This window comes from Dermacentor andersoni, chromosome 2, assembly GCF_023375885.2.
Source record: "Dermacentor andersoni chromosome 2, qqDerAnde1_hic_scaffold, whole genome shotgun sequence".
Taxonomy (NCBI): Eukaryota; Metazoa; Arthropoda; class Arachnida; order Ixodida; family Ixodidae; genus Dermacentor; species Dermacentor andersoni.
In genome coordinates this window covers 212,802,879-212,818,108 of record NC_092815.1, presented here as the reverse complement: position 1 = coordinate 212,818,108, position 15,230 = coordinate 212,802,879, and the positions used below count along the sequence as shown (strand labels likewise).

Below are 15,230 nucleotides of genomic sequence, written 5' to 3'. Positions count from 1 at the left end.
GCTCCTCCAAGACGTTACAGTCTCCTGCTAATTTGCGTCCTGGCGCCATGAGTTCATTACGATCTCGACTGACCGCGCCATGACTCCGTACCACCTCGTCTCGTCTTGCCACCCTGCGCTCCTTCGCTCTACATGCTGAACTTTGAAAAGAACGGCGGACCGACAAGGAGCATAACTGCCCCGTGCCCTTTGTCCGCGTCCGTGCAGAACATGCATCTCGGTCTCCTTTTGACCGGTGGCTCGAACGTGTTTGATGCGCCAACATCATCAACGACGACCGCACCTTTCTTTTCCTCGCACCCTGCCCTTTTGGGTCTCTCGCTGTCTTTGGCTGCGCTACATTAGTCACCGCATTCCTATCTTTACGGCGCTTCTTTCTGCGGCGCTTTTTCTTTGAATTCCCTCTCATGCCGCCTTCTCGCGCCTCGTGCTGGCCGGTACACATTTCGTCGGCCCGGATCGGTCTCTTACCCGCACAGTCTGAGTGATTCCTAACTAAATCACCCCTCTCTTGGCTACCTAGACTGGCGGAGAGCCGCATTGATCCCTGAACAATGCAGTTGTCGTCCCTTGAGCTACGCAGCTCGCAATCCTGAGAACTACCCTCAACTGCATCGTCCAGCTGGCACTTCACTTCAGCCTGCAGATCTGGCTCGACATGGGTGCTCGCGTCTGTCGGGTCAATAGCACTCTCTACCTCGTTAGCAACCTCGCTAACATTACAAGCGACGCACACACGTGGTAACTGTGCCAATTTGTTCATAGCTGGCCTAGCTGTCTCTACAGTCCTCTGTTGGCACAGCACCTCGTCGCTCTCACTCTGGCCTTTAACGGCTTCTGCTGCCACTAAGGCATCGTCAGCTGCTCGCTTTTTCTGTTCACCTACGAATGTGCAGCCAATCTCACAGGCACTACTCTTCTCGTTGGCTTTTGGTGAAAATGCGCTAGATACTTCCTGATTCTTTTGCTCTGCACTATCTACAGAATTTTCAGACAGCCGTTGTCTCTGTGCCTTGAACTGCTGAAAATATTGTATCTGTTTTTCCAATGCTGCCTTCTCTTTCTCGTACTTTTGCTCACGCTCACGTTCTTGACCCTCACACTTAATCTTAAGTTCTTGGCGCTCACGCTCCCGTGGTTCTTGTATCACCTCCCAAGCAATCTTAATGCTTTCATCATCATTGCCACTATCTCGAATTGCCTTTATGATAGCTGGCTTTTTCATCTGTTCGTCCGCCTCAACTCCCAAATCGTCGCACATCAACAACAAGTCTAACCTCGTCAACCTTCTAAGATCCATGGCACCTGCCCCGACTGGTGGTTAGAACTGTTTTCCTTAATTAATTTGTGGAAGCACACCAATATGCAACAAATTCCCGATTCCTAGAACTATCAAAATAAACACACAACATTTGAAGTCTGGCAAATCAAAAGGAAAAAAACCACGCGCTCACTTACGGTTGCAGCACCCTGCCATCTGGTTCATTGGTCTGCTTTTCCCAGTTCCTCAGGACTCCCTGGGTCGAAGGCTCGCTCTTCTTCGCTGTTCCAAGTTCCTCGGGACTCCTTTGGACGAAGGCTCTTTTTTGCTGTTCCGGGTTCCTCAGGACTCTCTGGGTCGAAGGCTCTTTCTTCTTCGCTGTTCCCAGTTCCTTAGGATTTCTCTCGACGAAGGTTCATCCGTAGCGCTGCCACCAGTTGTTGCATTTGGAGACGATCCCACCGCTGTCAACCAGATGTTGGATCTGGAGGACAATCCCAATTGCTGTCCCCCAGATATTTGGACCTTGCCGTTGGCTGCGGGAGTTGGCCGAGGTTGAGGAGGACGTTGGGATGAAAACTGGAGGTTTATTTATATTATTTACAGTGAAAGTACAAAGAAATTAAGTCATAAAGTCATTACGGGCCGGCAGCAACTCGGACGCTGCGGCCCGTGGCAAGAAGCTCGAAAGAGATGAATGAAGGAATGCTCTCTTGCTGCTCCCGGTCTGTGTCTTTTAAGCCCTTCGGTGTCTCGAAGTCACGTCACGTTCGGCCAGTCGGCGAGCCCGCTCAGGTGTCGTCATTTTCGGCCAATGGTAGGCACCCGTGTGATTGTCTCACACCCGGTGCACAGGGTCGCTCCTTGGACACCAATTGTCTGAGGGCTTACTTCTCTCTGCGGTATTGCCAGTATTGCCATCCTGACTTGCAAGCACCGTCACAATAGGCGGAAGGGGGCGACGTTTCAGTGCTACAAAGCAGCTTTGTTCGGGCCCTGCGTTACCTGGAACTGTGCCAGGCTCCCGCTACACTTTCGGGAAGAGTCAAGCAATGAATAGCTCCACCTGCGGCGCACGAGGTGGGGGACGCCAACTCGTTTGCACGTGCCGCGCCTGGGGAACGGGGTAGATGTGCTTCTGCGCTCCTTAATTAGCTGTGACGCGATTTGATGTGGTCTGGTGAACTCGAAGTAGGCTCAGGAAAAGGTCCCGTATCTAACAGGGTGTGCGAATACTTGAATATTCAATTTCGAATCAAACTGAGGATGTTCGAATAATTTGATTCGTGAATTGAATAATAGATTTTTCGAATATCGATACCATCAGTGAATGACCCAGCGGTGGTCGGTGCCACGACGTGCAATCTTTACCTGCACAAGGTTGATCCAGGTCAATGATACCGATCGGAAGGATTAACGCAACGCATGCATAGGGAACTACAATAGCAGTGTGTATCGAAAGCAAGAGAGCATGTGCGAAGATAGGTGTGATTAACTACTGGAAGGCATGCTGATCGCATCAAATATGTGAGTTCAGTGTTCACGCACACAGATTCGCGCAGTTTGGAGCTTTCTACCCACGTACAAGCACTCATACAAACTTGGCATGTGGCAGCAGTTGCCGACTGGTCAACTGCAGACCCGAACGCTGCTTCAACAGCCGTCAGTCAGTTGCACAACCCTTAGAAAGCCGACAAATGCCTCGCCAACGAAAGCGAATGCACGGGATGACGGTTGCATGTTCATGGCTGCCATATTTGCGAAATACTGTGTGGTGGCCCCTCGTTTCGAATGCTGTTCAGAGGCGTACAATGGTCTTTTTTCGTAGCTTCGAGCAACCTGTCACAAGACTAACTTTGGATTTACATGGCGGGCTTGAAAATATTGTTGCGTGTTGAAAGACACAGACAGAAGACGCTATTTACAGGCTATTTACACTGGAGCCAAGCAGCCAGGCCGACACTCGCTCGCGCCAAGCGCACTGACCAACTTCGTCGTCGTTCTCACGGCGGCTTGTTTCTTGAGCATCGCTTGATCATATCGTAATATTACCCCCTCGGCGGCAAAAGCACCGTCACGGTGCTGTTAAATATCCAAGGCGCGTGCACAGTTGTAGGGCTTGAGTCGGGAGACGTGGACAATGTTACTGGTTGTCACAGCGGAGGACGTAGTGGGCGTGGCTAGAACGATTTCATAGGTGACATCGGTCACTTTGCGGAGCACGCGATATGGGCCTGTTTAACAAGAAAGGAGTTTTTCACATAGGCCAACTTTACGTGAAAGTGACCAAAGCAACACGAGGCTTCCGGGCACAAAATGGACATCACGGTGACGGAGGTCGTAGCGTTGCTTCTGCTTGTCTTGAGATACTTGTAGACGAGCGCGTGCAAGTTGGCGAGCGTGGTCAGCATGGGCGATTGCATCACGGGCATAAGCGCTAGTTGAAGCTGTGGCGGACGAAAGCACAGTGTCCAGTGGGAGCGTTGGTTCGCAGCCATACAAGAGGTAAAACGGGGAAAACGAGGAGGGCCGCTAGAGAACTGGGGAACGCTGGGTTGAAACGTGGAACACACGGAGCTCAGACCCATATTCTCAAATTCCTGTCGGACGACGGCCTGGATCATCGCAATGGTGGTTGCTGGTGGATCGGGAGGCTTCGTGGAGAAAGCGGGCGAACAGGTGGCCTCGAGTTCGCGGCGAACAATACGGGTGACGTCGTCACAGGTGGTGGTCTGACGTGGTCGACCCTCACATGTCGACGTAGCAGCAGTGTTGGGTAACCGCGTGATGTGGTGTGTGATTCGGCGGCTCTTAGCTTGTTCAAGACGACGGCATTCTTTGACGATGGCGGCGATAGTCGAGACGTTGTCGAAAACAAGCAAATTGAAAGCGTCGTCGGCGATGCCTTTTAGAACATGTGACACTTTATCGGCTTCGGACATAGCATCGTCAGCTTTCCGGCATAGAGCCAGGACGTCGAGGATGTAGGATACGTACGGCTCCGTAGATGACTGTACACGAGACGCAAGAGCCTTTCTCGCTGCAGCCTCGCGCCCAATGGGGTCGCCAAACAGTTCCCGTAGCTTCTCTTTGAAATTGTCCCAACTGGTTATCTCGTCGTCATGCGTTTGGTGCCACACGTGTGGGGTGCCGCCGAGATAAAAGATGACATTGGCAAGCATAATCGTTGGGTCCCACCTGTTATTAGCACTGGCATGTTCATAGAGTTTTATCCAGTCGTCAACATCCTGTCCCTCCAGGCCAGAGAACACACCTGGGTCGTGATGTGGGGCGACCGTGACGATTGGAGCAGTGGGACAAGCCGAAGCCGTTGCAGAGGTGGGCGTGTCACCGGGAGGCATGGTGACAAGCTCGGTGTGCCGACCACTTCTGAGTTCCGTGGTGACGACGGGGATCGCTGACCTCCACCAGAATGTTGCGTGTGGAAAGACACAGACAGAAGACGCTATTTACAGGCTATTTACACTGGAGCCAGGCAGCCAGGCCGACACTCGCTCGCGCCATGCGCACCGACCAACTTCGTCATCGTTCTCACGGCGGCTCGTTTCTTGAGCATCGCTTGATCATATCGTAATAATATCATGAGAAAGCGCACTGAGCCCTGGCTGCAGACGCATTTATACAGATGGCAGATGAATGCGGGCAAAAAAAAAAAAGGCAGGGGAGGTGGAAGACGCCGCACGAACTTGCCGTGGGCCTGTCCATTTGAGAACTCTTTACCGTCGGTGCCAGCCACGGTCGACCTGGTGCCGATGATGTGGAGTGTTGCCAAGTGGCATGATGTGCATTCCCTGCTTTTGTCTGTCACACAGATTGGCCTTATAACGAGCTGACAATAACCCACAGAAAACACCTGCCATAAAGATGGAAAAGCCTCCTGTTTTCTGGAAGGAAACTGGAAAGCAATACTTTCTGAGCAATAGAAAATCGCCTTAAAAGAACTCTAAAGAGAGAAATTATCCCACTTGTATTTGTAAATTACCCTTCCAAACTACCAAAAACACCACTCTCTCTACAAAAAGACGCTTGGTAAAGCAGAAAATGCGCAAAAGCTAAAGACGAGTGCCGACGCCGCCTTGGAGTTCTCACAGCAGCCCACCGTGGCGTCGGGAATCTGAAGGCCTATGCTAGTCTCTAGCTAATTCATTATGGGTAAAAATTGACTTCATTGTGTTCTAAAGAAGCCAAGGACTGATAATGGCAAGTTTCGAGAACTACTGAGCCCATCGAGGTTCAAATATGATATTTAAATCCATGACGTCACACTGACGTACCGGCCATGCGGTTTTGGCGCGAAATTTGAAAACCTAAGCTTTGACCTTCATTTTATTTTCCGACAGTCAACCTATTATCGTGAAATTGACAACAATAGAGTTTTTCAAATAATACTTCATCAGTCTAAACTGATTTAGTGCTTTGCTTCAGGGTCCCTTTAAGCACAGTATGGCCCAGTATTAAACTGAAAGCTCCATGGCGTTGGTATTTAGGCTTCAGAGGAAAAGAAAAGCACTTAATTCTGGTTGACAGACATTGCATCAATAAAAGATATATTGCAGACCTTCGTATACGATCTGAGTTGTTATAAGTGCTGGCATGCCAGTTGGGTGTTCCCTTTAATAAGAGTATAGCATACTATGCATCTTGATTCATCGGTACCCAAGTCACTCATAGCTAGCAACATTCTTGTTAAGTAATGTGATTAGCCTCCTGAGCATGCACAGTAGTGTGCTTTCTTGCACAAAATTTGAAAGCGTAAGAGTTTCCTACTTGACTCAAAGTGCAAAAAACGAGGACACAAAAAGGACAGACAGGACTGGACTAGCACTACTTCAAACAGAAGTTTATTCTTGGAAAAACACGCCTATTTATCAGTTAACTAAAGATATAAATAGACATGTTTTTTCAAGAATAAACCTTAGTTTGAAGTAGCACTCATCCTGTCTGGTCTTCGTTGTGTCCTCATATTTTGTGCTTTAAGTCAAGTATGAGTTCTTACAAGTTCACCCAAATTTCAATTCTTGTTAGGTATAAAAGCTTGTGTTAAATTTTATGTTATTTGATTTGATATTTGACCTTCTTTTCTTGATTCGATTCAATATTTGACTCGAAAGCTACTATTTGTATTCGCACACCCCTAGTGATTAGTGTTGAATTGGTGAATAATTTCGAAGCAAATAGCTCGAATAGTTGTGAGATTTGCATAAAACCTTGACATAAGAGCCAGATGATGACAAATGAAAGAAAACTTGGTACCGTATTTACTCGATTGTAACATGAGTTTTTTCACAATTCTCGTTGCTTGAACTAGACCCTTGCGTTACATTCGAATAACGCCAAGAATTTATGATTTTAAAGCAAATTTTCTGAATTCCATGTATTTTAATGTTACGTTAGCACCCTGTACCTCTATGTCTCAATTTAATCCACGGACAAGTCTACCGAAGTCGATACTTCTTTTTTGTTGGAATTGATCCCATTTTTTTAATGTTATTAGGGTAACAGTGCTGCATTACCCTGTGTCCTTTTGCACTGTGACGACATTCATTTGGAACGTCATGGCGACATAAAGCGTTCGGTATGACGGCCGCTTCGAGAGACGAGTAATTTTGATGGCCGAGCAGCTGGGAAACGCCACAACGATTTGGCGGGTCGACATCAATGCAACCGATTTTCAGATGGTGGCACAAATGGGAGGCCCTTTGTAAATGCGGGGCTGGTCGGAAGGGCCTCATAGTGGCCTGGTACTGTCCCCAGGGTTCACACAGCCCCTTGAAACCCTTGAATATCCTTGATATTGACAGTATAAGTTCAAGGGCCCTTGAAACTACTTGAATACCCGTGAGCTCCTTGTAATCCTTGAAAATCTCGTGGGATTTGTTCCGATAGAGAAAATTAACGACGTACCTCTGCAAGTCGCGCTGATTTTAAAGGCCCTTTCACTTACGAATGCCCATGTAAACAAGCTGTGTTGACTAAAGGGCAACATCAAGAAGTTTCGGTTTTAAATCCCGCAGCCCCTACGTCGTCTGGCAACTAATATGCATCGGAAATCGAATCGAATCCAATGCGAGGCATATCGCTCGGTCGGTTATAGTGCCTAGAATATACTCTAGTGCACCGTCCACCGAGCGTCTGCAACGCGCGACGTTGGCACGGGCAGTGATGCCTGCCGCCGCGGGCCACCAGACGGCGATGCCTGTCGGCACCATGCTAAACCGTGGGGAGTTCGACTGGCGTTCGTTTGCGATGCGTTGATTGCAATGCGTAGTTCAGTTCGCGCCTTGCTGCTGCTTTCGTTGCAGTCATTTCTTCTTGTGAGTGGGTGTTTTGCGTCTATGTGTGCGCTTGTCTGTCAAAAGAAACTTTAGACAGGTCGCGAAACTGCGATTTTCCAGACAGAGACGTGGAAAGAAACGGCTCCTCTCATTACCCAGCGCGTCCGCAGACCCCGAATGTATCGCGGATTGAGACAAGAACATAACAGAGGCAGATCGCCGGGCAAATGGGGAGGCTCGCGTCGTGTCTCGCCTGAAGTCCGCCCAAGCCTCAGCATGGTCCGGCACAGTCTCGTAGTGCAGCGCACCAAGCGGCCGGCGTCACTCTCGGTGCTACCGCGACACCCGCGCTCGGCGCACTAGTGAGTGCTCTTTTAGGCGCTATAGTTGGACCGTCTGTCGGCCTCGTGCGCGCCATTTCAGTGATGTTCGCATTTGCTTTGTGTGTTTGCTTTGACAAGATGCCAGGCGGGAAGTGCAAGTTTCAGTCTGCGTGGCTGCAACATACGGACTATCGTCACTGGGTAAGACCGGAACCAAGCGATCCTTATCGAGCAAAGTGCACAATATGTCAGAAGACGGTCGACATTGCAACGATGGGGGAATCTGCCTTGAAGAGCCACCAGAAAGGCGCGAAGCACCGATCCAAAACTGCAGCAGGTGAGGGCTGCTCATCCGTCGCAAGTTTCGTGCAAGCTGGAAATCTGACGTCCGCGGCTCCTTGTAAGCGTGAAACCACGGCAACTTCCTCTCGGGCTGCGACACTTGACGAAGACTGCAGAAAGCATGATTCCGTGATCGAAGCCGAGATTTTGTGGACGTTGAAAGTTGTGTCGTCACACTACTCCTACAGCTCCAGTGGATCCATTTCTCAGCTATTCCAAAAGATGTTTCCGGATAGCGAGGTCGCGAGAAGCTTCACTTGCTCCGAGAAAAAATGCGCGTACGTCGCGTGCCATGGTCTACGCCCATTTTTCACTTCGCAGGTACAACAAATGATGGAGAAGTCTGACAGTTTTGTTGTGCTTTGTGACGAAACCTTGAATGAATACCTGCAAAGAAAACAACTTGATGTTCACGTCAGATTGTGGAACAACTGTGAGGTGACAACCAGATACCTGACTTCGACATTCATGGGTCACAGCACAGCGAACGACCTTATGCAGAAATTGACGGAAACACTCGCGTCTTTTCCCCTGAGCAGGATTGTGCAGCTCTCGATGGACGGCCCGAATGTCAACTGGAGTCTTTTCAACAAGTTGCAGCAGCACATGAAGAATGACTTTCAAGTTCAGTGCTTGGATATTGGTTCATGTGGCTTGCACACAGTGCATAATGCTTACAAAGCAGGAATGCATGCGACGAGCTGGCCAGTTGACACCTTTCTGTCAAGCTTATTCTCACTCTTCCATGATGCACCGGCCCGCCGTGAAGATTTTGTTGAAGAAACAAGGAGCAAGCTGTTTCCACTTCCTTTCGTACCCCACCGTTGGGTCGAGAACGTGCCAGTACTGGAGAGAGCCCTGCTATGTGGGAGCATTTGAGGCACTACACCGAAGCAGTGAGCGACCATAGGCTACCCTTGCCGAAATGTAGAGCGTATGAAAACGTCAGTGATTTTCTGAAGGACCAGCTTGCACTTGCGAAACTGAACTTTTCACTAAACGTTGCAATGGTTGTGCAGCCTTTCTTGACTGTTTTTCAGAGTGATCCTCCAAAGACATTTTTTTTTAGCGAAAGAGCTTGAAACTGTCTTGAGGAGCCTCCTTGCAAGGTTCATGAAGCGCTCGGTGTTGACAGAAGCCACGAGCATCACGAAACTGCTGCGAATTGATGTTCATGATACTGCCAATTACACGTCACTTGAGAAGGTGGACGTTGGACGAGTGGCTGAGAAGATCTTAACTAAAGAGCGGAAAAGTGAGTACCAAGTGTGTCTTTGAATTTAGGGGTGAGTGTCGGAAGTTCATTGTGAGCATGATCCTGAAAATCATGGAGAGAAGTCCTATTAGGTACCCTTTGGTTCGAGGGTTGTCATGTTTCGACCCCAGAGAGATGTCAAAGACAGAAATGTGCTTTAGGAAGCTGAAAGTTGTTCTTAACTGTTTAATTGACAGCAAGCTTCTTTCTGAGCACAAGAGGGATATTGTGTGTGCACAGTACATTCAGTTCTGCCAAGAAAAACGGCATGAACTGCAAAACTATGAAAGAGACCAGGAACGCCTTGACGTTCTCTTCGTGCGCCTTTTGAAGCATGACCCGGCGTTCTCGATGTTGCGGGAAGTACTGAAGGTCCTTCTCTTGCTTAGCCATGGGCAGGCGTCAGTAGAAAGAGGTTTCAGTGTAAACAAGCAGATCGCGGTCGAAAATATGGCAGAGCTCTTGTATATCTCACAACGAGTCATCTGCGAGGCCGTGAAAACCCACGGTGGGCTGCTTAATGTTCCGCTGTCGAAAGAATTGAAGTCATCAGTGCGCCAAGCCAGGCATAGGTATGCGTTATATATGGACGAACAGAAGAAGCAAGCTGTAGCACAGCAGGTAACCTTGAAGAGAAAAGAACTCGAGCTAGAGCTACAGAGCATGCAAGAGAAGAAGACAAAGCTCCAAAAAACTCTTAAGTGCTTGCAGGAGTCAGCGGATCGCTTTTCGGAAGACGCTGAAGCAAAAAATGACCTGACTTGTCTTGTCAAGGCCAACAGTTTCTGTCGAACAGCCAAAGAAAAAGAAGCGGAGATAACAGCTCTTGAAAGAGAAATTAATGCGAAAATAGGGCTCCTTTCCTAAGTCATGTGAGGAAATAAAATTATGCTAACACTCCTTGAATTCTGCCTTTTTGCATCCTTGAAATCCTTGAAATGTAATTTTCAGCGAAATATTATGTACGAGCCGTGTCCCAGAATGAAATAATTGTGCAGTCTTTTAACAAGTACTTCATCTCAAAGGAACTTGACTGCACCGACGACTTGATTCTTGGGCAATCACTTTCGAAAATAGTTTTGGCGACTTGACATAGCTTCAGCACTGAACCCCTCAGAAGTATACGGCCGACAGCGCTCTTGGCACTGATAATGAGCTTGGTGCAGTGCCTGAAACAGTTGTTGGGGACGCTTTTGGGGCGGGCCAAGTCACGTGAGATTTCGCAAAAGTGAGGCTATCTCTTCCCAGAATGATCGCCCAAGAACACCACCCAAGGAAAGCTCTGTCACCTTCACAGAAGGCGATGATAAGTGACAAGAACATGTTACCGAATTGATTTGTTGCATAAAGGTACCATTTCTCTTTCCATTCATCTCACGTTACATTCGTGGTTTTACATTTTTTAATCTAGCGGGCTGAAAAGTCGACCCTCGCTCTACGATCGTGGTCACGTTATACTCAAGTAAATACGTGTACTTGCAAAAAAGAAAGAAAGAAAAAGAAACAAAACAAAAAAAAGAAATCTCTGGAATCAATTTATTTTCAAAGTGCTGTTATTTATATATTTTCATGCGAAAATGCCAATTCGACATTTCTTACTACACCAGCAGCATAAAAATTTGGTGTACAGGGTTTTGTGCGCTGTTGTGCTTTAGTCTGCTTAAACTGTTGTAGTGGTTGAGGCCACTGGAGCGTTGCGTATTCACTCATCATGCACTGTGAGGATGCTGTGAAGTGTGGCCTTGACTGTGTGATGCCAGCTGCTTATGCTGTGCTGCACAAATTCAGCTTGATTCTTTCCACTTACACACGAGCTTAACCCATTACATTCTGAACAGATGAATTTGGTAGGCTTGCCCAATGCTCCTGCGGTCCTCAGCCTAGCCCGTATGCATGATCTGGAGCCTGATTGGCGGCAAACTTTCCTTGACAGTTTGTCATCCACTGCCGCATTTGCCTTGGTTATTAGGCCTAACCAGTGCTGTTTTGCTGAGTGTCTGCCAATAAAGTTACAGTTTAATGCTTCGGTGATTCAGATCTGTTCACAGTGGTCAAGCGGCTCTCTGGAAGCCGTATGGCCACTGCAAATAACATGTTTTCGATAATCAAGCAACTGGCAAAAATCAGTACGCAACTATAAACACATTCGTCTTTGGCTTGTCTTGGCTATTGGCTATGCGATGCATCTTGCTCACCAAAACTGAAGCTGTTGATTATAGATGTATTAAATGTATCATATTTTTTGCACATATAGCATGCACAAAAAATGTAAAGAATGTAACAGTAAAATTCGGTGTGGGTTATATGCAACTTCCACCTTGAGGTGTGGCTTCACGGCAGCGCACATTTCGCCTAGTGGTGTGGTTTCACGGCAGTGCAGCCCGCACTGCTGTGAACACACCTTTAAGGCAAAGCTCTCCACCATCAGCATTGCACCGAAGAGGTGAGGAACAGAGCCACTGGCCAAAGATATGACGTGGGCGATTCGTGCATCTGCGCCTGGAGACACCTTTTAAGATTTGAGCATTGTATCCAGTTATTTCCGCGGGTTATAAGTGCAGAAAAAAGCATATATTTGTTCATTTCGAATACTTTAAAAGCTTTGAATACTGAAATTATCAACTAGCTTGGTTGTTAGTTCTATTCATTACCATGGTCTGGCTTCACATAAAAAAAACTGAGATAGCCAAAATTAATTCTGAGTGCTCTGCTATGAAATTCTTGCTCATCGCTCGGATCCTCGCTTTGCTGTTAGACCGTCAGTCAATGCTGACTGATCCTCGCTTTGCTGATCAGTCAGTCAATGAATTAATAAAATATGATGCCCAACACATGGTTCCCCTCTGCCCTGTAGACTGTCCTGCGGGTGTGGGACAGCCTCTTTCTGGAAGGGTCCAAGGTGCTTTTCCGGGTGGCCATCACATTGGTTGCCCAAGGCCAGGTGCAGATCCTGGCTGCGCGTGGTCTGGGCGAAATAATGGCAGCCTTCAAAGAGGCTGCCTCGGGACCTCAAGTCACCAACTGCCATGCTTTCCTTAAGGTCAGTGTCCGTTCTTTTCATGTCTTCCCGGGCCATTGCTGTGAATATCTGAAGGTGTGGGGAGCCCGTTCTTATAACTGTTTTTCTTCTTGTGGTGATGAATTGACAAATTCTGCATTTGTTCTGTGCTTTGGTTTTGCTAAATTCTTTGATTACTTATGCAGTCCTGTAGTCTGTAATGCAAATTCTGCTGCATAATTTGAACAGACAGCATGATTCTATGTGGATAGTCCATCTTCCTCGGCTACAGCTGGTCTCCAGATATCTCGAAATCTTGACTTCGAAAATACTAGGGAAAAGGCAGTGAGGCAGCATCAGCGGTGTCACTCGCACTTGCTTTTCAACTGGGGACAGCGAGCAATCGTGCTAGGGCTGAGATCGCTAGTTGAGCCAGACGGCTTGCCGAGCCGTACTCCTCGCTTACCTTTGCCCCTTATTTCTGTCTATCACTGCCCGCGCACACTTGCGCAGCTGCTCGCTGCTTCTTTGTTGTGGTCTCGCATAGCTGTGGTGAGCTGGGAGTTGAAGTATTTTCTTTTTCTTTTTTTTCCCCATCTCATTTAGGATGCTGTTAGTGGCACATCAATGTGGTCATAGAATAATAATTGTGACCAGGGTGCAAGATCATCGGTGTTTTTGAACAGGTGTGATCAGCCTACGTGCTGTGCCCAAAAGAGGCCAGCATTCAATCTCGCAGCGTTTCAGCAAGATCGCAGCTTGATAAAAACACTTGCTTCATTCTCACGTGACAGTGACGGTGAGTTGTAAATGTCGAGTCACTCTCGAGCGTCTGCTAAAGGTGCGACAGTTACACTTCTCTAGAGTTCAGTTTCAGTTTTTGATGTGAAATTGTCCGAAAATCATAACGATAGAGAAAGTAGCAGCATTGGCCTTTTGGATGTCTGGAACTATGGTTGTGCTCGAATGACTGGCGTCAAATATTGTACTAGCATCAATCGTCTTAACTTGTGCCAAGCCTGCACTGCCTTGGCACAGCGCCAGTAATGCCGTTGCCCTTAGGCGCCAACGTGTCCAGTGCCAAAGCATGCGAAATTGACCGTGAATATTACTGGTGGCATTTTGGAAAGGCTCTATGTGGCCTATGCGCGGCCAGTGGGCTTTTATTTTTGCGATTTTGCTTATCTAGAAGCTCTGATTATCTTGAATTTTTTGTCAGTTTTTACTGCTTCGAGTTAATGCAGTTTTACTGTATATGGTAGCTAACAAACGCAGACTTAAAGGGACCCGAAAGGCAAATACCAGGTTGACGTGGACTGTTTAACTACCATTCCAGGAACATTGCAACGCTTGTTTCGTGCCAACAAAAGACTTAGTTTACGAGAAAATTGCATCTGAAGTGTCTGAATACTGTTTTTGCAATTCAAATCTGCCGCCACCCAACCGGAGGAATGGTGATGTTGCATACGCCATCACCACCCTTTGTTGCCATTGGCGAGTAAAACAGCACCCTACAGATGGCGGTACATGTTTTTTGTTGCCCCAAATGCAAACATGTGGCCATGGAGAAACTGAGTCATGACAGGGCAGTGGATCCGCCGCTGCAGCTACTTTTGGCCTAGCGGCATGGACCATTTGGGCATCCCACGACATCACATAGAAGTTGAATTCTTTGTTACTTGCAATTTGTGAAAGCTTCATGAGGCAGCAAAACCAGCACAGCACTATGCGATAATGAAACTACTGAAATGCGAAAGTGCAGGTGGCACAGAGTCTAGCGAAAACTAAACCTTTTGACTGCCCATGTCATTGTCAAGGGTAATCTCAGTGAATTATTTTTTCTAAAAATGAAATAGAACAGGACAAGTAGCATATTGACACCTTAGCGATTCTCACGCACTAATCTATCACCTTAACTTGACCTAATATTTGCCTTTAGTGGCCCTTTAAAATCAAACCCATTATGATGAATTTGAAACTGTGGCACACTTGCCCAAGGTAACTGCACATTTTGCCGCGCTGCCATTTTTACACTACATTCTTCGCTCCTTTTATCGTGCAATGCCCTCTAAGGCATTATCTTTTGAGACGGCTTATTCACTTCTGCAACACTGTAACTGACGTGAATCACACAGCTACAAGGATAGAGGTTTCAAACTGTTTTGTTCTTATTGGGTTCAAACACTTCTTCACTTAGTTATTGGGCACTGCTGAACTTTTTTATTCGAATAAATTATCTGCACTACATTTGCCTCAGAATAAAAATTGAAAGCCACTTCCATCAACTCCGAGCGTTTCTATCACAAATGCTTGCTGCCTACTATGAAATAATGGGTCTTCTTTGCAGGCCTCAGTGATGAACACTAGCCTGCCTAAACAGCCTAGAAAGCGCAGCCTGTCCAAGAAACAAGCTCCTATTAGTGATTTCGTTTTAGCATAGACATTCATGTCATTTCTGGCCTTCTTTTTGGGCAGTCCACTTATTGTGAAAGTATGTGCGCCTTGCATGGCGTTGATGTGATAAGCGAGCTCTGCTGTATCTTTCTCCACGCCTGTTTGCTTGTGTAACATGTTGTGGGCCCAACATGTAGCATCACTAGATTGCTGACAGCAGCCTAGTGACACCAGACAATCTAGTGCGCGTATGTGTTTGTACATGCGTACAATGGCACACATGCATATAGAGAGAGAACTACATAGTAAAACCTCTAAATTTAGCGCTCATCACATGTTGAGAAATATTTTTACTCGACTA

General features: G+C 47.3%; 1 protein-coding gene and 1 pseudogene across 1 annotated transcript in view; both read left to right on the top strand.

The window, feature by feature from the left end:
- Positions 1–15,230, top strand: part of LOC126540162 (growth hormone-regulated TBC protein 1-like) — a 55,397-nt gene that overhangs the window by 29,661 nt on the left and 10,506 nt on the right. The window contains exon 8 of the mRNA XM_072286619.1: positions 12,332–12,517. Within this exon, the coding sequence (XP_072142720.1) occupies positions 12,332–12,517 (186 nt within the window). The remainder of the gene's footprint in view (positions 1–12,331; positions 12,518–15,230) is intronic.
- Positions 7,950–11,927, top strand: LOC140216213 (uncharacterized; annotated as a pseudogene).